The 25,010-nt window shown below is 50.8% G+C and overlaps 2 protein-coding genes across 5 annotated transcripts in view; one reads left to right on the top strand and one right to left on the bottom strand.

The window, feature by feature from the left end:
- Positions 1 to 613: 613 nt before the first annotated feature.
- tmem199 (transmembrane protein 199) lies at positions 614 to 11,301 on the bottom strand. Its single transcript, XM_070856876.1, has 7 exons — positions 11,030 to 11,301; positions 10,403 to 10,654; positions 7,049 to 7,122; positions 5,102 to 5,191; positions 4,923 to 4,965; positions 3,512 to 3,624; positions 614 to 1,338 (listed from the first exon to the last, which is right to left on the bottom strand). Exons 1-7 carry the CDS (start codon positions 11,118 to 11,120, stop codon positions 1,243 to 1,245), a joined length of 759 nt encoding a protein of 252 aa, XP_070712977.1. The 5' UTR covers positions 11,121 to 11,301; the 3' UTR covers positions 614 to 1,242.
- Positions 11,179 to 25,010, top strand: part of poldip2 (polymerase (DNA-directed), delta interacting protein 2) — a 66,690-nt gene continuing 52,858 nt past the window's right edge. For all 4 annotated transcript variants that reach the window (XM_070856874.1, XM_070856873.1, XM_070856875.1 and 1 more), the window contains exon 1: positions 11,179 to 11,479. In XM_070856874.1, coding sequence (XP_070712975.1) covers positions 11,343 to 11,479 — 137 coding nt within the window. In that variant the 5' untranslated portion in view covers positions 11,179 to 11,342. The remainder of the gene's footprint in view (positions 11,480 to 25,010) is intronic.

Raw genomic sequence — 25,010 nt, forward strand, 5'->3', positions numbered from 1 at the left:
GCTCTCTCCCTCTCCGACTGTACAACACAGCTCTCTCTCCCTCTCCGACTGTACAACACAGCTCTCTCTCCCCCTCCGACTGTACAAGACACAGCTCTCTCCCCCTCCGACTGTACAACACAGCTCTCTCCCCCTCCGACTGTACAAGACACAGCTCTCTCCCCCTCCTACTGTACAAGACACAGCGCTCTCCCTCTCCGACTGTACAAGACACAGCTCTCTCCCCCTCCGACTGTACAACACAGCTCTCTCTCCCCCTCCGACTGTACAACACAGCTCTCTCCCCCTCCGACTATACAACACAGCTCTCTCCCCCTCCGACTGTCCAAGACACAGTCAGCTTCCCCCTCCGACTGTACAAGACACAGCTCTCTCCCCCTCCGACTGTACAAGACACAGCGCTCTCTCCCTCCGACTGTACAAGACACAGCTCTCTCCCCCTCTGACTGTACAACACAGTCAGCTTCCCCCTCCTGCTGACCTACACTGCCCGATCCTCAGTGCTTTGATCGGGCAAAGTACTGAGAACATCTGCGCCACCACCCTGGCTCCAGAGGTTTGGTATTACTTCCCCTGACCCCCTCATCACCCCCTCACCCCATACACCACAGTCCCCGTCACCCACCATATCCCCCAAACCCCCTAATTCAGCTCTGGCAAAGGAGCCAAAGGGCTGGGCTCGGTTCCCGAACACTAGTGTTGTGGTTCTGCTGCTGGACTCAGAACCCAGGGGCTGAGAGTTTTGCAAGTTCAACAGAAAAAAGTGACCATGAAATCTCCCGGACTGTGGTAAAAACCCAACTGGTTCACTAATGTCCTTCAGGGAAGGGAACTGGTGTCTGACCTGTGCCTGGCCCCAGTCCCACACTATCGGGTCGACTGTCTGACCCGGTCTGGCCCGTGCCTGGCCCCAGTCCCACACTATCGGGTCGACTGTCTGAGCCGGTCTGGCCCGTGCCTGGCCCCAGTCCCACACTATCGGGTCGACTCATTAATGCCCCCAAAGCAGCACTGCCCACAGGACAAGAACAAGTAACAAAATATCATCAATAGGCTCCCGTCACAAATGGAATGCAGAAGAGTCAGAATTTATAACATGAGAAGCCACAAACGTCCCCACAAGATGCAGTGTCACATGACCCAGTTTATAGAGCAAATCCCAGCGAAATACACAGGCAGTGGAACACAAATCTGGGCCTGTGAAAACAGAGCCAGGGACAGCTCAGGGTTATTCAGCAGTGGCTACATCTCCCCCAGCTCTCCTTCCATTGTCCGCACTAGCACGTAGAGCTCGGCCAAACCCACCACGGAGGCTACGATCAGCGCAGAGAGGACCCGCTGTGTGTGAGAGAGAGAGAGAGAGAGAGAGAGAGAGTGAGTCACACAGCAAACAGAGAACACCGGACTCGGAGCACTCAATACCAGCGTCCTATCTCACCGCACGGTATTACCAGTAACACCTTTGCTCACCGCAACTATCAGACTCCATCAGTTATATTCCGCACAGTAAAGAATTCGACCCACAAGGAAGGAAACAGATATTTTGCATATATAGTTATCAAAAGATTGTACACAGACACAACTTCCCCCAGAATGAGTCCAGGAACAGGGTGTCAGCAGGTTATTTAACCATGGGGAGCGTCACAGTCCTGAGCTCAGGTGTAGCGATGATTGGCCAGGTGTAATGGAGGTCGTCACATGCAAAATCACAAGTGCGTTCAAAAGGAAATCTCCAGGTATGTTATACACCATGAAATCCAGAATCAGATAGATTCCTGCAGGGATCACCGGATGGTGTTCAGGAACAGACTCCTTCTAGTTGTCCCGTCTAGTGTTTGGAACAGGAGGCCCAGCCAACAGCAGGTGTCAGCACAGAGCAGGAACTGCTGCTGGAACAGTGAGCTCGATGCAGCTGTCCCACACTCGGTGCGCATTTACCCGTTGGAGCAAAGCTGGCGTCAGACACTTGCTGCATTTCACAGAGCAATGATCTCGCAATTCGTTCACATTCAAATATTAACCACCACAGAAGCTGCCCATTAAACAGCTCATGGACAAGGAAAGGGCCATTTGTCCACAATCCGTTCCTCAGCTAACTCCCCCAGCAAAGGCCCGCTTTCTGGGATTTAAACAAATTCATTCTCGGGATGTGGATGTCACTGGCAAGGCCGGCATTTACTGCCCAGCCCGAGTTGTGCCGAGAAGGTGGTGGGCCTTTTTGAACCGTTGCAGTCCAGGTGCTGATGGGACTCCCACACCGCTGTTGGATTGGCAGTTCCAGGATATTGACCAAGCCATGATGTCGGGACGGTGATATACATCCAACCCAGGACAGTGAGGGGAACTTGCAGGTGATGGCGCTCCCATGACATTGCTCAGTGGTGGAGGTCACAGGGGAGGGAGGTGCTGTCCCGGGTGGCCTTGGTGAATTGCTGTGGTGCACCCTGTAGATCGGACACACTGCCACCACAGTGCGCCGGTGCTGGAGGGGACAGAGATCGAGTCCAGTGACAGGGGCACCGATTAGGCAAACCGTTGTCTCACATGGTGTCGAGCTTCTTGTGTTGCAGTGGACACACCACCCAGACGAGTGGTGAGTTATTCATCACACTCCCGGCTTCAGCCTTGGAAGGCATGGAGAGGCTTTGAGGGGTCAGGAAATGAGCCACTCGTGGCAGAGTACCCGACTCGGCCCTACTCCTGGAGCCATGGTGAGAAATAGCTGCTTGAGCTCACCTCCCGCTCAATGGTGACCCCAGGGTGTTGATGGTAGAGGAGGTGGCTGGGCTTTCTCTGGTTGGAGGAGTTCATGTTCTGGCACTAATGCTACCATCCACCAGTCGGGGTATTATCGGGGTGCTGCTGTCAGCTGGCGTGAGCTGCTCATTATCGGAGGGAGCTGAAGTGGGGAATCGGCAGAGCACCCCCACTCCTGACCTTGTGTTGGAGGACAGATTATCTTCAGCGCCCCAGCCTGGATGTTGTCAGGGCCGATGGCCTTTGCTGTGTCTGGTGCGTTTGCTACATTAACGCTCCCATCGAAGGCCATCTCTCTGTGCCTTACTATGTGACAATATTCATAGAATCTTACAGCACAGGTCACTCAGCCCGCCGGGCCTGGGCCTGTGCCTGTGCCGGCTCTGTGAAAGGGCTGTCCAATTTAGTCCCACCCCCAGCTTGTTCCCCAATAACCCTGCAAATTAGTCCTCTTCAAGTACATGTCCAATTGCCTTTTGAAAGTTCCTTTAGAGTATGATTCCCCCACCCTTTCAGGCAATGTGTTCCAGATTATAACAAACCTGTGTGTGACAACATTCTCCCAATTTCCCCTCTACTTTTGCCAATTATTTTAAAATTAAGGTTGCTTTCTTTACATTCCTGGATTGGATGAGGTTCTCCCTTAGCCTTCCCCCAGAGCCCAGCCTGTTACACTTGGATTGAGCTGCCTTGCTCCCTCTCCAGTGCCCATCAATCCTTGCGCTGCGCGGGATACACGGATCCCCAGACTCACCGCCGCCGTATCCGTGAACAGGTACTGACTGCCCAGGTACGTGCAGGCAAACGCAGCTCCCACCGTCACCAGGAAATTAAAGATAGTCACCACCACTGCCTTCGATGATCGTACTGTGGGAAAAAACAGCAGGGTTTAGGAGACCTCAGAGAGCCTTGAAGCCAGACCTCTGATCAGGGGCCGTGGGCAGCGCAGGTCACATGGCTGATGGTCACATGGCCGGTGGTCACATGGCCCACGGTCACATGGCCCAGCGCAGGTGGTCACATGGCCCACGGTCACATGGCCCAGCACAGGTGGTCACGTGGCCGGTGGTCACATGGCAAGCACAGGTACACCCCACAAACCTGGGCAGAGGGGTTTAAAGCGTTGTTGACACCTAGTCTATTAAACAGAAGCAAATCTTCCCATTTCACCACAAGCTCCAGGGATCGAGCTCCCAGTGCCCAGCCAGACACATTGCGAGGTTGAGTTCAAGGACATCCCACCATCTGAATTCTATCCTCGCCGTTACCCAGGAGACGGTGCAGGAAGCACCTCTGACCCCTGAACTGCTCCTGTCTGACCCCAGCTCCACCTAAGAGAGGGAGAGAGAGACAGGAGGGACTGCTCGATTATCACCTGATTTTGTGTTTATCACAACGAGGAATGTTAGTGGCTGGGAGACACAATGTCAGCATCAAACACTGGGAGATCGGGTACAGCATGGGTGAGACGCAGAGTGAAACATCCTCCATCCTGTTCACCCAGTGCTCCTGGGCGAGATGTAGAACGGGTTGGATGCACAGTGAAGCTCCCTTTGCACTACCTCGGCCTTAGCACAGAGCCCTCTGCTGTCCCAGTGTGACCAGCATCTATTCCACACTCCAGACAGCTGGGAACTCACGGAGCACGGCTGCCAATTCAGTGCTGAATACAAGGCGGTTTTGTATCGTGGTGCGAGACTGACCAACTCATTTCATGTTGGGTCCTTACGGCCTTTAGCATCCGTTTGGAGAAACTCCTACACGGCAAGCGAGCCCCAGGTGGGCAGAGGAAACATTTCAAGGACACCCTCAAAGCCTCCTTGATAAAGAGCAACATCCCCACTGACACCTGGGAGTCCCTGGCCAAAGACCGCCCTGGGAGGAGGAAGTGCATCCGGGAGGGTGCTGAGCACCTCGAGTCTCGTTGTCGAGAGCATGCAGAAATCAAGCACAGGCAGCGGAAGGAGCGTGCGGCAAACCAGTCCCACCCTCCCTTTCCTTCAAGACAGAGACTGTAATTCCTGTATTGGACTGTTCAGTCACCTGAGAACTCACATTTAGATTGGAAGCAAGTCTGCCTCGATTTCGAGGGACTGCCGATGATGATGATGGAGAAATGGAGATGGTTTGGAAACCAATCCAGAGTAAACATGTCGGCCACTCACCTTGTCTCCCCAAATCTCCCAGCGTGCCGTAACGGTTTATCTGCTACGAAAAGAAAAACAAAGGCAAGTTATGGCGAGGGTGTAATTCCAGTCTCAGCTGGGTCCACCCTTTCGCTGCAGACCAGACCAGACGAGCACGAGACAAGGGCAATCAGAAGCGCTGGGATAGATTACAACACCTGGCAGTTGACATTTCTGGTGATGCACCGATACTCCTCGTTTGCGAGCTTGGCTTTGATCTTCTCCAGTCGGGCCACCAGCTCGGGGTTCTGCAAGACACGGGCATGTGGCATTACAGAACTGACAAGACAAGAACCCCCGTCCAATGTTCCCACCCGCCGCCTCCAGTCGGGATACGGTCCCGTGGGTGAAGCCATTCACTAAATCCCCACCCAGGTAGCCCTTCGGTACACGCAGAGTCAGCAGGCTATTTGCCTGCGTGAGGCAGAATGCTCTTGTCCTCATGGATCCGTGGCTAGTGACCAGCAGCTGGATTTTGGCAGAGGAATGTTGAGGCCAAGTGCAGAAGCCGAGATCAGCTAATTCAGCACAGACTGGGGGTGGAATCTGCAACTTTCTTGGTCTACAAGGCAGCGAGTCGCTGGGGGGGGGGTTAGACGTCAGCTACAATTCCCCTCTGACAAGCACCCTTGCTCACTCTCACACCCCCACAGTGGCCAGGAACCCATCAGTGATTGGGACACAGTATAACACTCAGCAGCGGCTCAGATTTAAAAGCTCACAATTCAACGGCGTCCCGCGACTGCCCTGCAGTGAAGCCCAACCTTTTGCCACTCAAGCTCCACAACAAAATAAACGTTCTGCTCCAACCACCACTCAGGACACACAGTACTCAGACAGCCTCAGCTCGATACCATTTACATGAGGGGTTCGGGGGCCTGATGCTTTTAATTCAGGGAATTTCCAGATTTTAATAAATGATTGAGAAATGCAGGTGAGAAGTCAGAGAGCGGGCCACACCAGGTGGGACGGAGTGGGAGCGAGGGTGAAGTGAATCCGGACACAGCGGTACACAACACCAAGCTTGGCTTCTAAAGGACAGAGAGGTGCAGTGTTGGAGGGGTGAGGGAGCGGGGAGAATGAAAATGTGTAGAAGGCAGATCTGGAGAGCCCGAGGCTTGTCCAAACAGCAGAAGCTTCCTACAGCATTTCTTTAAACCCACCCTGTGGGCAGATCTCACCTAGTCAAATTTATACAAAAAAACAAACATCGCATTCCACAGAATAATGGAAGATGGCAACCTGTCATACATCAGGTGCAAACAAAACCTTTGCATTGTTTGGATAACGGGGCAGCCCCCTCCCCCAGCGCTGTGCTCGGGTTTCCCCTCCCCCAGCGCTGTGCCCGGCCCCCCCTCCCCCAGCGCTGTGCCCGGCCCCCCCTCCCCCAGCGCTGTGCATGGGACCCCCCTCCCCCAGCCCCCTCCCCCAGCACTGTGCTCGGGTTTCCCCTCCCCCAGCCCCTCCCCCAGCGCTGTGCATGGGACCCCCCTCCCCCAGCCCCCTCCCCCAGCACTGTGCTCGGGTTTCCCCTCCCCCAGCCCCTCCCCCAGCGCTGTGCACGGGACCCCCATCCCCCAGCGCTGTGCCCGGCCCCCCCTCCCCCAGCCCCCTCCCCCAGCGCTGTGCACGGGACCCCCCTCCCCCAGCCCCCTCCCCCAGCGCTGTGCTCGGGTTTCCCCTCCCCCACCCCCTCCCCCCAGCGCTGTACACGGGACCCCCCTCCCCCAGCCCCCCCCCCTCCCCCAGCCCTGTGCACGGGTTCCCCCTCCCCCAGCCCCCCCCCCCCCAGCCCTGTGCACAGGACCCCCCTCCCCCCAGCGCTGTACACGGGACCCCCCTCCCCCAGCCCCTCCCCCCAGTGCTGTGCATGGGACCCCCCTCCCCCAGCCCCTCCCCCCAGCGCTGTGCCCGGCGCTGTGCACGGGACCCCCCCTCCCCCAGCCCCCCCCCCCCAGCGCTGTGCACGGGACCCCCCCTCCCCCAGCCCCCCCCTCCCCCCAGCGCTGTACACGGGACCCCCCTCCCCCAGCACCCCCCCCCCCCAGCGCTGTGCACGGGACGGACTCCATTCCATACTCTGACCCAGGCCGCTTGGTACTGACCCGCTCCGGCAGTTTCACCTCCGGCGTGAAGATTTCTGCTCCTTCCAGAAGCTCATGCAGATACACGGGGAACCCTGCAAACAAACCACACAGACTGTCACAGCTCACCCAACGCGCTTTGCCCGGGTTATGGGGCTGGTGCCGATGGGCAGGTGGGGTACCCTCAGTCAATATACTGGCTCAAAACCATCAGAGGGCAATTGCCCACGTTCACAATCCGACACCAGGTTTACCCGGAGTCTCGGGGCTCAGTGCAGGCTGGAGTGGCCAAGCCACGCAGCCCCTGACTGGAGCTCCCCGATTTCACAAGTGAGTGAGTGACAACTTCAACAAAATGGATCAAACCAGGCACACAATCTGGTGAACCTTTGACACCACACTGCTGTGACTGGCAGTGCTAGAGTGGCATGGATCCTTTCACCCTCCCTCCTGAGTCACAGGTTACTGGCTTCAAACCCGATCTGAAGGAGCACAAAATCTGTGCTGGCACACTAGTGTAGTACAGACGGAGTGCCGCACTGTCGGAGGGGCAGTACTGAGGGAGTGCCGCACTGTCGGAGGGGCAGTACTGAGGGAGCGCCGCACTGTCGGAGGGGCAGTACTGAGGGAGTGTCGCACTGTCGGAGGGGCAGTACTGAGGGAGTGCCGCACTGTCGGAGGGGCAGTACTGAGGGAGTGCCACACTGTCGGAGGGGCAGTACTGAGGGAGTGCCGCACTGTCGGAGGGGCAGTACTGAGGGAGTGCCGCACTGTCGGAGGGGCAGTACTGAGGGAGCGCCGCACTGTCGGAGGGGCAGTACTGAGGGAGTGCCGCACTGTGGGAGGGGCAGTACTGAGGGAGTGCCGCACTGTCGGAGGGGCAGTACTGAGGGAGCGCCGCACTGTTGGAGGGGCAGTACAGACGGAGTGCCGCACTGTCGGAGGGGCAGTACAGACGGAGTGCCGCACTGTCGGAGGGGCAGTACTGAGGGAGTGCCGCACCGTTGGAGGTATTGATCTTTGGAGTAGATGTTAAATTGAAGCATCTCTCTGACAGCTCATGTGGACATTAAATATCCCACTGCATAAGAACATAAGAATTAGGAACAGGAGTAGGCCATCTAGCCCCTCGAGCCTGCTCCGCCATTCAAAAAGATCATGGCTGATCTGGCCGTGGACTCAGCTCCACTAACCCGCCCGCTCCCCGTAACCCTTAATTCCCTTATTGGTTAAAAATCTATCTATCTGTGATTTGAATACATTCAATGAGCTAGCCTCAACTGCTTCCTTGGGCAGAGAATTCCACAGATTCACAACCCTCTGGGAGAAGAAATTCCTTCTCAACTCGGTTTTAAATTGGCTCCCCCGTATTTTGAGGCTGTGCCCCCTAGTTCTAGTCTCCCCTACCAGTGAAAACAACCTCTCTGCCTCTATCTTGTCCATCCCTTTCATTATTTTAAATGTTTCTATAAGATCAACCCTCATCCTTCTGAACTCCAACAAGTAAAGACCCAGTCTACTCAATCTATCATCATAAGGTAACCCCCTCATCTCTGGAATCAGCCTAGTGAATCGTCTCTGTACCCCCTCCAAAGCTAGTGTATCCTTCCTTAAGTAAGGTGACCAAAACTGCATGCAGTACTCCAGGTGCGGCCTCACCAATACCCTGTACAGTTGCAGCAGGACCTCCCTGCTTTTGTACTCCATCCCTCTCGCAATGAAGGCCAACATTCCATTCGCCTTCCTGATTACCTGCAAACTAACTTTTTTGAGATTCATGCACAAGGAAAATTTTAATTTGATTTTATGTTTTAAAGTTCAATTTGTTTTAATTGCCGGTGCTTTTTGTGTCCCCCTCCCCTTTTATAGGGGGCACTTGGAGAGAAAAAAAAAATGTTTTTGTGCCCCAAAAAACCCCCCCCCAAAAATACCACAAAAAAAATAAAAGGGCCTGTAAATGTTTGGTGTTTCCCCCAGATCGGGGGGGCACGGTTTAATGTTTTTTTGTTTACTTCCAAAAAGAGTTTCATGCACAAGGATCCCCAGGTCCCTCTGCACCGCAGCATGTTGTAATTTCTCCCCATTCAAATAATATTCCCTTTTACTGTTTTTTTTTCCCAAGGTGGATGACCTCACATTTTCCGACATTGTATTCCATCTGCCAAACCTTAGCCCATTCGCTTAACCTATCTAAATCTCTTTGCAGCCTCTCTGTGTCCTCTACACAACCCGCTTTCCCACTAATCTTTGTGTCATCTGCAAATTTTGTTACACTACACTCTGTCCCCTCTTCCAGGTCATCTATGTATATTGTAAACAGTTGTGGTCCCAGCACCGATCCCTGTGGAACACCACTAGCCACCGATTTCCAACCCGAAAAGGACCTATTTATCCCAACTCTCTGCTTTCTGTTCGCCAGCCAATTCTCTATCCATGCTAATACATTTCCTCTGACTCCGCGTACCTTTATCTTCTGCAGTAACCTTTTGTGTGGCACCTTATCGAATGCCTTTTGGAAATCTGAATACACCACATCCATCGGTACACCTCTATCCACCATGCTCGTTATATCCTCAAAGAATTCCAGTAAATTAGTTAAACATGATTTCCCCTTCATGAATCCATGTTGCGTCTGCTTGATTGCACTATTCCTATCTAGATGTCCCGCTATTTCTTCCTTAATGATAGCTTCAAGCATTTTCCCCACTGCAGTAAGCGAGTGCCGCAGGGATTCTCCCAGTGTCCTTACTGATTGTGGGATCTTACTCCTTTTACTACCCGTGACAAACCTGCACACATTCTACAGATAAAATATCACATAACTCAGTAAAATCACTTCCACTCAACAGTCTGATACAGTGGAGACACTCAGCTTAATTATGCAGAGTTTGAGTACACTGTACAGACCGAGTTTGAGGCTGTCATAGAGGTGCACTTGTGTGTGACACTGAAAAATAAAAAGAAGCAACATTTCTTTAGTGTGGGATGTACCCAAGCTCCACAGCAAAAAAATTCCTTTGAAGCAAAGCCACAGCTGTTGTCGAGGCAGACACAGCCCCCAACTTGTGCACAACTTGTTCCACAAACAACAATCGAGGTGAATGAGCAGATAACTATTTGGGATGAGAAAGGAATGAAGGTGATTAGGGGGATACTGGGGAACTCAAAAAGCAGAAAATGCAGGAAATATACCTCACATCAAAAAAAGGCACAAAATAATGGAAATGTTGTTGTTAGGACTTTTCGTGCCAGGTTTAAGATGTCAGCACAGCCGGTTCCAAATTTGGGCAGGTGGCAGCGAGTAAAGAGCAGCAGGTGTGTCCGGGCTGGTCAACCCAGAGTTAACTATGTGAGGGACAGACTTTGCCTGCTCACCTTTCTCTTGTAAGAATTTGTGAAGTTCTCCCAGCAGGGCGAAGGGGACGGTGCGGGGGCGGTGGGTGCTGCTGAGGCAGGACTCGAGCTGGCGGCGCAGATCCTCCGGGATAGAACGATCCTCTTCCAGCACAAGGTCAAGCTGCTGCTGGAAACCGTGTCCCACTCGCAGGGCACGCGCCATGTTGTGCCCCACCCTGGGCACCCAGACTGGCACAGGCAGGGCGGCGAGGCGAGGCGAGGCGAGGCGGCCTGTCACACACACACACAATAAGCAAAGTAAAAAGCAGGCCAATTACTTTAAAATAAAAGGTACTTTAGTGTTCCTCAGCAAGCACTTATCCAATTCCAACTTTAAAAAGCGTCCTACAAAATATTTCATTACAAACGCCTCGAGTCACAGAAAGCATTCTAAGTAAATAGTTAATTAAACGGGTCTTTTCTGAGATGCAATCGGGGAGGATGGGGCAAAGACAAATTATGAAACCGATTATACAAAATATAAAGTGAAAGATCACAGACGCTCTCTCGGTTTGTGAGATTAAACCTCACAATATATGGATCGGAATGTGCGCGCCGGTTGATGAGATTTGACGTTAAAAGGGCTGCGGGCTGCGGGGCTCTGACCTTGGCACTGACTGCCGGCAGGCTGCAGGCTCCAGGCTCCGCTAGGCCGCGCTAGGCCCGTCCCCATGGCAACCCGCCAGGCCGCCGCCATCTTTACTGGGGGGAGGGGGGCGCGCGATCGCGATCGCGGCGGAGCGACAGACCGAGGCTTCCCACCCCCCCCCCCCCCCACACACAGGGCCCGGAGCCGGAGCGTGCGGGGCGCGGGGCCTGGATTGTCGCCTCGGGGCGGGCCCGAGTGTTGGCCGGGACTTGAGGCCCGGGGAGTGACCGCCGCCCCGCCCCGCCCCCCCCCTCTCACTCACTCAGTGTCATGGCGGCCCCGGCCCTGAGGCGCTGCGTGTCGGCTTTGGCCAGAAACCCCGCCGCCGCTATCCGCGCCCTGGCCGCCTGCTCGGCCTGCAGCACCGGCCGGCGGCAGCAGCAACACGCCCGGCTCCTCTCCTCCAGGTAAGGCCCGGGACGCATCGAGCGGGGAGATGGGCCCGGGGCCCGGGGGACGGGGGGGGGCCACAGACCGAGACCCTCCCCCGGGGCACAGCACGAGGCCCTGAGGGGCAGCACCGGGAGCGGGCACCGTGTGGGCAGCACTGGGGCCTCGGGGGGGGGGTCTCTGGGGCTGTGTATGGGGGGGTCTCTGGTTGGGGCTGTGTATGTGGGGGGGGGGGTCTCTGGTTGGGACTGTGTATGTGGAGGGGGGGGTCTCTGTTTGGGACTGTGTTTAGCTGTGTATGGGGGGGAGGTCTCTGGTTGGGACGGTGTATGTGGGGGGGGTCTCTGGTTGGGGTTGTGTATGGGGGGGGTCTCTGGTTGGGACTGTGTTTAGCTGTGTATGGGGGGGGGAGGTCTCTGGTTGGGACAGTGTGTAGCTGTGTATGTGGGGGGGGGGGTCTCTGGTTGGGACGGTGTATTGGGGGGGGGGTCTCTGGTTGGGACGGCGTGTAGCTGTGTATGGGGTGGTCTCTGGTTGGGATGGTGTATGGGGGTGTCTCTGGTTGGGGTTGTGTACGGGGGGGGTCTCTGGTTGGGACTGTGTTTAGCTGTGTATGGGGGTGGTCTCTGGTTGGGATGGTGTATGGGGGGGGGGGGTCTCTGGGGCTGTGTATCTGGTTGGGGCTGTGTTTAGCTGTGTATGGGGGGGGGGGGGGAGGTCTCTGGTTGGGACAGTGTGTAGCTGTGTATGTGGGGGGTGGGGGGAGGGGGTCTCTGGTTGGGACGGTATCTAGAAGCTCTATTCCTGCCTCCGGACCATGTGCCACGGAGTATTTACAGAGTGCCCGCACAGTGAGGTGAACAGGTGGGTGAATCACTCACCCGCTGCTGACTAACAGGGAGCGACAAAGCCAGTGAGAGCAGACATTAACCCAACTTACCTCCCTGATCCACCCAGTGAACGTGTAATGTATTTGTTTTAAAATGAACAGTGTTGGAAATTGCACAATACATACTGCTTCCTGTAAATGAATGCAGCCCTGCCCGTTTGCAGATTTGCTGAGCTGTTTGCTGTGATCATTTGCTGCGATCAGTGCAGGCTTGTACAGAGTGCCTGTTCGTGCTGTAGCACAAGTTTTGCAGTTTGAAACCCTGTACAGTGGGTTTTTAAAATTGGTTCTTGGGATGTGGGCAACACTGCAATCCCTAATACAAAAGTAAAATACTGCGGATGCTGGAATCTGAAATAAAAACAGAAAATGCTGGAAATACTCAGCAGGTCAACAGCATCTGTGGAGAGAGAAACAGAGTTGATGTTTCAGCTCGATGACCTGCTGAGTATTTCCAGCATTTTCTGTTTTTATTCCTGGCAATCCCTAGTTGCCCCGAGAAGGTGGTGGGCATTCTTGAACTGGTGCAGCCCCTATGGTGAAGGTGCTACGTAGGGAATTCCAAGATTTTGACCTGGTGACGATGAAGGAACGGTGATGTATGGGCTGAATCGCCTCCCGCTGCTGTATGATTCTATGTGTCCAAGTCAGGACGATGCATAATTTGGAGGTTGTTCCTGTGATGCATCGTGCCCTGCCCCAACCTGTGTGAGAACACCACCGCAGGTCAGGGATATAAATAGAGCTGGAGCACCGGGCCCTAGAAGATCGTGGCAAATGGGGGGTATGGGACCCAGAAGAGCCGAGGGCCCAGGGGCAGCACGGACCAGCTCACACTGCGATATGTGCGCGCACTAGGTCCGTGCAGCAGAGCAGGTCTCCAATTGTCCTGGTTAATCCTTGCCACTGGATAAAGGCCTAGCTCTGACAAGCCCGTGTGGTGGCTGATGTGCAACGGTCATCCCACGTTAAAAAAATCCACACACAGGCATCTTCCACCTCCTCAACTGGAGTTCAGGACTGGAACATCGGGTCCTTCATTGAAACATCTGTGAACTCTCGTGGCAGCAAGTCATCCTGGTTCGAGGGACGGCCTATGACGATGAGTGCAGCTCTTGTCTTGCTCCGCTGTAGAGGCTGCGAGGTCCTGTCAGGTAACTGTGGCGAGTTGCTGCAGTGCATCCTGTGGATCAGTGGTTCACAAACTTTTTTGGTTGAAGGTCCCCTTTTCAAATAGATTAGTAATCACGGACCTCCATCGAAATTATTATACTATATAATACCCATAATATGAAAGTGCTGCATGTAAAGTGTTTTAATAATGCTTTTAAGAAAACAGGTATTTACTTACTGATCTCGGTGAGATGGGTGTGTCTGCTTCTCGCTGGAAGTCTGTCTATCCTTGGCATGATGTTTGACAATGACACTCGTAAATCATTGTTAGATCTCTTAATTCCCAATGAAATATGAACTCCGATTGTAGTTTTAATGTAACTTTATTCTGACAGCAGCAACGAGCTTCTGGCTTTAAGCCAGGCCTTTGTCCTTCTGAGGCCACATGGCCAAAATGGCTGTACTTATACCTGGTTCAATTTACAGAAAAGAACTCTCCTTCTTTGACATTGGCTCAATTGCTAGTCTTTTAACCTTTAATTGGCTCGCTACCCAAGGTCCTAAAATGTCAAGTTGATTGATGACTTAATGCAATGTGGTCTGTGTTTTCTCAAAAACTGCAGCCAGGCTACAGAGCTTGAATTCTCTATCAATCCCCCCTTTGATTCTTTCACAAACTGAATGATAAAACATCAGGTATCACTGGTTAAACATTCTAAAAAATAATTTCATACATGTTAATAGAGTTTTCTTCTAAAATTTGTGATGTGTTTCGCCACATGTCCGGACTAGTAGCTTCCACACAAATTTACACCAACCCGAGTTCCATCGTGGCCACAATGGAAGTCTGGTTTTAGTAGGTTAATTAACCTTATTCCAATTTAATCCAAATCAATATCTTAATTCAACCAGTAAACAACCTTCCCTTAAGCATAACATACCCCTGTGCCACGTACAGACGGTCTGCTGGGACCTGCAAGGTGTCTCACCTGAGGGACAGCAGCTACAGCCGCCTGGTCGCAACAACATTTAATCAACATAAACAAACAATATAAAAGTAAAACAATTACAACAAATAGAATTAAACCTTCCACCAATGAAGTTCCTAGTGAACCTAACCATTCAGTGGCTCTGCTCCACAAAGTAAATGATGGGGGTTGCTTAAGTTTTTCTACCTCCTTTTGGATATGCTCCGCTAAGTGGGTCATTTCTTTGGAGCTATCTGGGATATATGTGCAACACTCAGTTCCGAGTAGGGTGCAAGTACCTCCCTCTTCAGCCAGGATGTAATCAAGGGCCAGTCTATTCTGTAGGGCTACTGTGCGGATTGCTACCATTTCTGCATTGGTTTTAACTAGGGCTTCTGAGGTATCATTGGCTACCTGTTCCACAACGGATGCCATGTTAATGGATTCCCTTGCCAGTCTGGTGGTCCCATACCTGGGGATCAGAATGGCAAAGAACCTCTCTGTTTCTGTGATAGCTCTCTTAGGACGGTGTAAATGTTCCGACAGTGACTTTATATGATGCATATAAGGCACAATGTAGGCTAAATAGCAGGATCCCGTCCAATTCTGGGGCAGCCAAGGGTAGGCCTTGTGGCCACACACCCAATAGGTGCCATTATAGGCAATGAATGTTCGCTGTTTCTTTGTCAGCAACACTCCGGGGCCTGTCCAGGCTTTTCCATCTGTTTTATTCAGAATCCCCGTTACGTTAAGAATTCCCACGTTGGCCCAGTTTGGATGGTTCCGTGGCTTGATTATATTATAATTCCGGAAGCAGTTACTATAGCCCATATTTTGGCCTCCTTTGATGTTTCTAATCAGACAGACCGATTCCCCCGGTCTTCCTATTCCCGTTGTATTAGTGATCACAAAAAATGGGGGCCATTTGAAATTATTGTCGCACGGTTGGTATCCCCCTTCAAAGGTAGTCAGATTGTAACCTGCTGACTTCCATTTACGTGCCCAGTTTTCTGTATCCTGAAACGCCCTGCCTGTTTTATTTTGATTAATTATCCACTCAGCCATTTCCGAGATATTCAAGGGAACTGGCCTCAAGGGAATCCCTCCCTTTGAGTGAATAGGAATATGCGCACACACCCAACAACTAGAAATGTTACCTTGTTTGGTATAAATGTATGACATATATAAAAAGGTATTTACATGTAATTCCCTTGCTACCCTACTATTTCCCTTTGGTGCAGAGGGTCGGTTAGTAAGAAGTAGGCAAATGCCTAGAATACCTACAATCAGTAATACAGTAAATTTATACATTTTGGCAAAAAGTCATTGTCTTTATTCGATTTCAGCTTCAGTTACTGGTGCTCGTTTAACGTGTGAAGCGAGGATCCAGGCTTTCTTTCCTTGGACTTTAACAGCTGCCTGGGTGGTCAATAACACTTGATAAGGTCCCTCCCACTTGGCACCCAAAGGTTCTTTATGCAACTTTTTCACATAGACCCAGACTCCCGGGATGATGTCGTGTCCTCCTTCGGGTGGATTACCCCAAGCTGCCGATACCTGTCGGGAAACAGAACTAATAGCATTGGTTAGGTTCTGACAGTATGATAACAAAGTGTCACTCATTAAGTGAACATCAGCTTTCCTTAAATCAATAGTTCCTGGCAGCGACATGGGTCTTCCTGTTATAATTTCAAATGGGCTTAGACCTGTAGTTCTGTTCGGGGTTGCCCTAATGCTACAGAGCACTATTGGTAGTGCATGGGGCCATGGTGTTCCTTCTTGGTGATATTTGGCAAGCTGTTGTTTCAGAGTTCGATTCATTCGCTCTACTTGTCCTGATGATTGTGGATGATAAGGACAGTGTAAATCCCACGTAATGTTCAGTAACCTACAGACTTCTTGGCAGACAGCACCTGTGAAGTGTGTTCCCTGATCTGAGTCAATGCTACTCGGGACTCCCCATTGCGGAATGTAATCCTTACACAAGACCTTTGCAGTGTGATTGGCTGTGGCTCTTTTAGTTGGGACAACTTCTACCCATCTAGAGAATCTGTCGACCATGACAAGAATGTTAGTGTATCCTTGGCATGAAGGAAGAGATATATAATCAAGCTGCAGATGCTGGAATGGTCCGACAGGGGCAGGGGGCCTCAGTTGGGGCATTACCGTGATGGGTCCAGAATTATTTTTGTGGCAGACCACACAGCAGTCTGCTACCAGCTGGGCATGTTTTTTAAATCCCCGACCCCACCAGTTTTTCTGGAACCGTGCCGTCATCTGTTGTGAGGACAAGTGTCCCCACGAGTGGATCTGTTGGGCTAAAAAAGGCATAAGCGCTTGTGGCGCGACTGGCTTGTCGGTAACTCTTTGTCTCCAGACACCATCTTCACATAGCTTAATTCCTGCCTCAATCCATGTCCATTTTTCCTCTCGGGAGCACTCGCCTGAATGGCTGCAGTTCTATCCTGGGTAAATTCTCTCTTTTCTTGTGAAATCTTTTGTCCCAGGTATACAAGCTCTTCTTGGGATATTTGTGCTTTGTCGATGCTGGCTTTATGTCTTTTCAGCCAAAGGTGGTCCAGCAAAGCTCGTAAATCTTGTTCATGCTGTTCTTCCGTGTTTGAAGCTAGCAGGATATCGTCTCCATATTGGATGACTATGGATGACAGGGGAGGTAATTCTCGCAAATGGCTTTGTAAAGCCATGTGGAATACCGTAGGGCTGTTGTGGAAACCCTGCGGTAACCGGGTCCAAGTATACTGTTGTCCTTGGACCGTGAAAGCAAACCACTGTCGAACCTCCGGTGCCAGAGGCACCGACCAAAATCCGTTGGCCATATCTATAACCGAGAAATACTTATGTTCCAGTTTGAGGGCATTAAAAATGGTGGAGGGATCTGCGACCAAAGGAGCTTTTTGATCAATACACTGTTAGCTTTCCTATAATCGACAGTCAAACGCCAAGTCTCATTAGATTTCTGTACCGGCCACACGGGGCTATTGGAGGAGCTATGCGTTTTAATAAGCACCCCTTGTTTCTCCAATTGCTGAATAACCGGTAAGGTTCCCGCGATGGCAGTTGGACTGATGGGATACTGTTTAGTGCATGGAGGCTTGGTCCCGGTAAATGACGCAGGCTCCACCTGGTGTAGGTCACAATCGTTCTTATCTTTAGCCCATATCGGGTGTTCCTTCAATTCTTCTTTCTTCAAAGTTCTAATTGACCATGTCACCCGACCATCCTCAAAATGCAACGATGAATCTACTTGGATTAGAACGTCCATTCCCAAAAGGGGTTGATCCACTGGGCCTATCCAGACCTGCGTGGTTAGTTCATGTGGACCCAGCCCGAAAAGTACCGGTGTTGTCCTTTTAATTTCCATTTTATGGCCCCCAACTCCATAGGCTGTACGTGCCCTACCATCAAACGGCAAAAAGTCTTCATATTGTAGGGGTAAGTATGTTAATTCCGCCCCTGTGTCTAAAAGACAGTCCACATCCTTATCGCCCACCCTCAGTTATATATAGCCCATCTCCCCTCTGTTGTATTAGTGCGAGAAGATGGACCAGGGTGGGCTCTAATCGTTTTTTGCTATCCCAAGTAACTCCTGTTGTAGAAACATAGAAAATAGGTGCAGGAATAGGCCATTCAGCCCTTCTAGCCTGCACTGCCATTCAATGAGTTCATGGCTGAACATGCAACCTCAGTACCCCATTCCTGCTTTCTCGCCATACCCCTTGATCCCCCGAGTAGTAAGGACTTCATCTAACTCCCTTTTGAATATATTTAGTGAATTGGCCTCAACTACTTTCTGTGGCAGAGAATTCCACAGGTTTACCACTCTCTGGGTGAAGAAGTTTCTCCTCCTCTCGGTCCTAAATGGCTTACCCCTTATCCTTAGACTGTGACCCCTGGTTCTGGACTTCCCCAACATTGGGAACATTCTTCCTGCATCTAACCTGTCTAAACCCGTCAGAATTTTAAACGTTTCTATGAGGTCCCCTTTCATTCTTCTGAACTCCAGTGAATACAAGCCCAGTTGATCCAGTCTTCCAGTCGATCCAGTTGTTGTATTGTTAGTTGCTTAAATGCTTCTATGAGGTCGGTATCTTGTGACAAGCCTGGCTTGTTGGCTGAATTGTATCCCTGGCTGCGTCCTCTTCCCCAGCCGCGACCTTGCTGTTTTGCCCTGCACGTCTTGGCCCAGTGACCTTCTTTCCCACAATAATAACATTTTCCGGGTAATTTTCCTAATAACTTTATCGGAATCCTGGGATTTCCATCCCATAGCCTGTACAGCTCGGACTTTAGCTCCCATATCCCGATCTAATTGGTTACATCAATCCACCAATGCTGCAAAGGTAGTTCCTCTACCTTCCCAGTCCGGTAACACTACCTTAAGCATTTTGGACAGTTCTGGCTATAGACCTGCCACGAAAGCTGCTTTCAGGGGTCCAAACACTTGATCATCCATTTCCTCATCCGTATTATTCATACCCGAATGTTCTAGCTACGTGCATCTAAACCGCTCGTCATACTCCAGGACCTCCTCTGTTCCTTTCTGTTGGCAAGCTGCAATTTTTCCCCAGTCTGCCTTAGCTGGACTGAAGGCTTGCAGCCAGTGTTTAATCACCTCCCATCCTGCGTCTAATTGTTGCTCATTCTGCCCCAAAGCTTCATCTACCTTGTCGTGCAATTTTCTTCCTTGTGTTTTTGGCACCATTATGGTCAAAATTTGCACTCCGTCCCAGGGATGAAGTTGATATATACTTCTTAAGCGGTCCAATTGGTCCCACGTTTTTACTCCCCCTTTCTTTGGATTGGGCAATTCCTTGGACCATTTATCAATTTTCTCTGGGTCTGCCGGGTCATGAACTAAGTATTCTGCATACACCCTTTTCTTCGTTTTTTTTTGTTCCGCCCTCATCCGCAGTCTCTTCTGATTTGACTGCAACTCGTCTTTTTTTAAACGGGGCAAAGCGCACCCCTAATTCTTCATCCTCCGACCCTTTATCGTCAGAGGATTCAGAATCCGTATCTATTCCTCGGTCGTGTCTTCGGGTTTGTGCTTTTAATTTATCCAAACATGGGTACCCTGGGAATTGACCGATACATTTTCCTTTTCCTATTACTGTCTCTTGACCGAATGATTTTTTCCATTCTTTAATTTCACCTTTAAGATCTTTAACTTCCGCTTCCAGCTTTTCAAATTCAAGCTTTTTCTGTCGCAGCTGTGCACAAACAGCTTGCAATTGGTCCTTTGTACTGGTCAGTTCTCGGATCATGTTGGGAACGCATTATAATTTCATTGCGCTTTCGGATCTGTCCCATAACGGCTAGGGACCATCTAGTTCGCTCTTTATTTTTCATACAGGTCGTTTTTTCCCAGACCCTTTTAATCTTGTCCAAGGACCATTGTCCTTTGGGGGTTCCGTACTTTTGTTCGATCTTAATACAGGTTTTAGATAAGTTGAATTGTTGCTCTATGTATTCTTTCAACTGTTCGAGGATTTCATCTATCGAAACCTCAGGTGGTGCCCGCCCACCTTTAACAGTTGTAGGCAATTCTTTGCTCTTATCTCCTGCTGCCATAATACTGATTTATTTACTGGGGTCTCGAGTCGTAGGCGTTCCAGCCGATCAGTAGGTCGGTGATTAATTAACTAACACACCGCCGAAGTTAGACGTCTATGGGACCTCGAGCCGACTACCAACCGGAGGGTTCGCAAACCGGAGGCTTTCGGAATCGCGTAGAAGGAGAGTCGAATTTAGACTTTTGATCGAGGACTTTTATAAACAGGAGTCCATACCTCAGTATGTAGGTCCGATGTCCAAAATTCACTTTCTTTCCTCAGCGATCGTGTTCGTGACGCCAAAATTGTTAGATCTCTTAATTCCCCAATGAAATACGAACTCCGATTGTAGTTTTAATGTCACTTTATTCTGGCAGCAGCAATAAGCTTCTGGCTTTAAGCCAGGCCTTTGTCCTTCTGAGACCACATGGCCAAAATGGCTGTACTTATACCTGGTTCAATTTACAGAAAAGAACTCTCTTTCTTTGACCTTATTGGCTCAATTGATAGTCTTTTAACCTTTAATTGGCTCGCTACCCAAGTTCCTAAAATGTCAAGTTGATTGATGACTTAATGCAATGTAGTCTGTGTTCTTTCAAAACTGCAGCCAAGCTGCAGAGCTTGAATTCTCTATCAATCATTCTCCACTTCCAGATGGGACCTGTGCTTTGTCTTTATTGCTGCCATAGCAGAAACTGATGTTTCACAAATGTATGTCATTGGGAAAGAACATAAGAACTAGGAGCAAAAGTAGGCCACTGGTAGCAACATTGCGTCTTTTACCAATTCTGGGCTCTCCGCAGCAATAGATGGCCAGAATTGGGAAGGTTTTGATCCTGAAACGTAATATTCAGCAAACGGTCGCAGGACAGTTCCACCAGCTCTGGTATTTTGCTCATAAACTCCCCTCTCTTGGACAAGGCAGAGCTCACCTGGCGCCCACCACCATCCTTGATAACCTGCCGATCTCCATACGAGCTCCTCCATGGTGAGACAGCCAGCCCACTCTGCACTGCACGTGGTGGCCACACTCCGCTCCTGCCTCACACTAAGCCCGTCTGCGGCCGTCGCTCACATTTCACGGACCCCCTGGAAAGTCTCTCCAGACCCCAGTTTGAGAACCGCTGCTGTAAATCGTACACTCTGCAGCCTTGCTGCACTGGTGGTGTGGGGAGGGGGTGGATATTGAGTTGTTGGAATGGTGGAAATGAATATTCAGGAACTAGTTGTCGGAGGTGCTTTACAGGTTGTTTGGAGCCTAGACTGTGCCTTTTTGGACTGGAAATATTCTAATGAAGGTTTCAGAAGCACTGGAGTTCGCACTGGGCCGGTATATTTAGGAATGGAGCAGTGAGAGGAGCAATACCAGGCCAGTGAGCTGCCCTTTGTTCCATGTCCAACCTGTACTTGTTGGGTTTATGGTCCCCGTATGTGATGACCTTCTTGTAAAGGCTTTTGACTAACTGTCACTACCACGCACCGAGTCCTGCTTCACCCAGAACCCCTGTCCTTGCTGACCATTGACTTCCTGTCTGCCAATGCCTCAGATTTCAAATTTTCATTCTCATGTTGAAATCCCTCCCTGGCCTTGCCATATTTATGTCTGCAAATCCCTCCCGAATGCACTGTTCCTCATACTGTGGGATAGGCTTGATGGACCAGGTGGTCTTTATCAGTCCGGTATGTGTTTGTATCTTCATACTCCGGCCTCTTGTGCATACCCGCTCCTGTTGGCGGCCCTGTTTTCAGCCATTTACACCTTTTACACCTCGCCACCTCCCTTTCCTCCTATCCTGAAAACTGGCCTTTCCTTGCCTTTCCTAATCTCTTTGGCATTGGGTTGTTTTTCTACATTAAAGGTGTTTTATTAATACAAGTTCTTGCTCAGCATCTTCCATTTCTCTTCACAGATGTTTGGTGCGTGGGCCAAACTAAAATGCTTGAATTAATAATCAATGTTCCCTCTAATTTTTTGGGGTCGCACAGCCCTTTCAAAATTCCGCAGGTGCCCGTTTTTTCCCCGTTAAAAGTTGGTGATCCACCTGCTGGGACCTCCAGTGCTCGAAGGGGGGACACTGTTAGTCGTGCTGTGAGTAGCTCCGTTCCAAATAAACCCAAATCAAAATATGCAGAGGCTTCACTAACCCAGGGCTCGGGGCAAATCTTGGTGCCATTTTACATTTACATGCCTGCTATCACTATGCGACTGGCAAGAGTTAGATTGTGCAATTTTATACAGTCAGCCTTCCAGAATTTCAACAGAAATTTTCAAGCCTGAGCTGGTTGGATTTTTGTTGGGTAAGGAGGGTAAATGGAGTTGAGGTACAGATCAGCCATGATCTGATCCAATGGTGGGACGAGCTTGAGGCTGAATGGCCGCCTCCTGATCCTATGAAGCCACGCACAAAAAAAGGAAAAGTTTGAGGTGTGTGCTTGGGGCGAACTGATTCGATTTGTCGTCCTGGTTATGTTGGCCTTGATGCTGTGTTTTTACAACAGCAGTTTGTGTGGCTGCCTCGGTGTTTTCCTGTGGTATGTGCAACAGTGGGTGTCATTGTCTGCCCCTGGCACATTGCAACATGGAGAGACGTGACACGATTGGGCATGTGCTCACAGTTACACTAAGCGTTCGTGACTGGGTACTGCTGTTTCTGCCCAGTAGCAAGTCAGCAGTTTACTGAGCAGGGGAAGGGGCAGGTGCCTCGAGAGCAGACTTGGGCTGCACTCACATTCCCTCCTGATCACACAACTTTATTAATGGCTGGAAAGTTTTTTTTTAAAAAAAGCTTTGGTTGTGGCTGCTGTCTGTAATTGTGGTACTGTGTCCTGTCCCGTACCTCCGCACCCCCACACCCCACCATCTCCGCACCCCCACACCCCACCATCTCCGCACCCCCACACCCCACCACCCCACCACCCCGTTCTTGCTGTCTCCTGCCCCTGGGTCTCTGTAATTCACTGACTGCTTGGCAAGCTATTAACATTCACTAGGTCGAACGGGAAACATTATTTATACATTAGTGGTTTCACAAAACATCTCTGAGCAAAGAATGTTGGGAGGAATGTGACGTTTTTACTCAAAAGTTAAGGTGCCACAACAGTTCTACACTTTTCTCGGTGATGGCGGCTAACGGCCAACGTTAGTAAGATGTGGATCTGTTGTGTAAAGCACAAAGAGCTATCAGTAACAAAGCCCCAAGCGGCTGAGGTGGTTTGAACAAGGGGCGAGTGGCATGGAGTGTTACCTCAGCAGGACTCACACCCTTTGCCTCGCGATGGGGGAACTGCACAGGCTAATGTTTAACTGGTGAGGCTGTGCCAAGCAAGTGATCACATGTGGCCTCCCTGCTGCAAGAATGTGTAGATGACCTTTTCCTGTGTGCTGAAATTAATCTGTAATATTAAATATCAGCAATTTCTTTGTCATTTGTTTCCTGTTTTTAAGAAGCAGAGGGTTCTGTGCTCTCCTCATGTAACAGGGTCTTTAAGCTCTTGGGTCAGGAGTTTTTGGGTTGAAGTCCCACTCCAGAGACTTGAGCCCATAATCTGCGCTGACACTCACTCCAGTGCAGCCCCGAAGGAGCGCTACACTGAGATTTCTCTGGCGGGTTGAAAGCGATCAGTTTGTTGGCTTCGTTGCACAATTGGGCTCCGACACATCAGAAGCTTTGGGTTCCACAGTTACACATTATCAGCTCAATGCTCACACTCCTTCCCAATCAGAAAGTGGGGAGTTTCATCCCATGCACAGAGTCAGCATGTAAGCTAGGCTGAGGGAGTGCTGCTTCTCCAACGTGTGTCTTGTCTTTCAGATGACGCATCAAACCGTGGCCCCGTCTCTCAGCTGGACGTAACCATGGCACTATTTGTAGAAGAGGAGGGGGAGTTCTCCCCTGTATCCTGGCCAATATTTATCCCTGAACCAACATCACTAAAACATAGATGATCTGGTCATTGCTGTTGTGGGAGCTTGCTGTTCGCAAATTGGCTGCCGTGTTTCTTACATTACAACAGTGACTACACTTCAAAAGTACTTCAATGGTTGTAAAGCGCTTTAGGACGTCCCGTGGTTGTGAAAGGTGCTATAGAAATGCAAGTCTTTTTTTAACCTGAACCACCAGAGTAGGCAGATGGGTCCTTGGTTTAACATCTCGATCACAAGACACATGTTGGAGAAGCAGCACTCCCTCAGCCTAGCTTACATGCTGGCTCTGTGTATGGGATGAAACTCCCCACTTTCTGATTGGGAAGGAGTGTGAGCATTGAGCTGATAATGTGTGACTGTGGAACCCAAAGCTTCTGATGTGTCGGAGCCCAATTGTGCAACGAAGCCAACGAACTGATCGCTTTCAACCCGCCAGAGAAATCTCCTCGCCATGCATCAACATTGAACTGTACGCCATTCATAAACCTCGTCATAATGCTCCGTGTGTTCTGCTCTGTGTTGTGGCCATGCTGAGCTGCTGTGTCCTTCCACAAACGTTAAACGGAAAATCTGCCCAGGAAAATCTCATTGCTTTTTAATCTTGCTACAACGGGTTATTTTTAGAAATGTGTTCTCTGGATGTAGGCATCGCTGGCAAGGCCCAGCAATTGCCCATCTCTGACTCCCCTTGAGAAGGTGGTGGTGAGCCGCTACAGTCCATGTGGTGAAAGTGCTCCCACAGTGTTGCTAGGGAGGGAGTTCCAGGACTTTGACCAGCGACGATGAAGGAATGGCTGATATATTTCCAAGTCGGGATGCTGTGTGACTTGGAAGTTGGGGGTGATGGTGTCCCCACAATATTGCTGCTGCTGTCCTTCTCTGTGGTGGAGGCCATGGGACGGGGTGACTCCTGTACATGCTGCAATCACCGTGCGCTGGTGATGGAGGGGGTGGATATTGAGTCCTGGGGCAGTGTCACTGGTGGAGAAAAACGGCTCGGACCTGGATGGCAGAGGTATCTCACCACCCCCCCGCCCCCCACTGGAGAGTGAATGTATACAATAAACCCCAAGGGGGCAG

The sequence above is a fragment of the Pristiophorus japonicus genome, chromosome 16 (genome assembly GCF_044704955.1).
Source record: "Pristiophorus japonicus isolate sPriJap1 chromosome 16, sPriJap1.hap1, whole genome shotgun sequence".
NCBI classification, from domain to species: Eukaryota; Metazoa; Chordata; class Chondrichthyes; family Pristiophoridae; genus Pristiophorus; species Pristiophorus japonicus.

Excerpts from the sequence above, each read along its gene's own strand:
- tmem199 (XM_070856876.1), bottom strand. The coding sequence starts at position 11,120 with ATGGCGGCGGCCTGGCGGGTTGCCATGGGGACGGGCCTAGCGCGGCCT. Across the intron at positions 10,655-11,029 it reads TGCCGGCAGTCAGTGCCAAG|GCCGCCTCGCCTCGCCTCGC; the intron begins GTCAGAGCCCCG and ends TGTGTGTGACAG. Across the intron at positions 5,192-7,048 it reads AGGTGAAACTGCCGGAGCGG|AACCCCGAGCTGGTGGCCCG; the intron begins GTCAGTACCAAG and ends CGTGTCTTGCAG.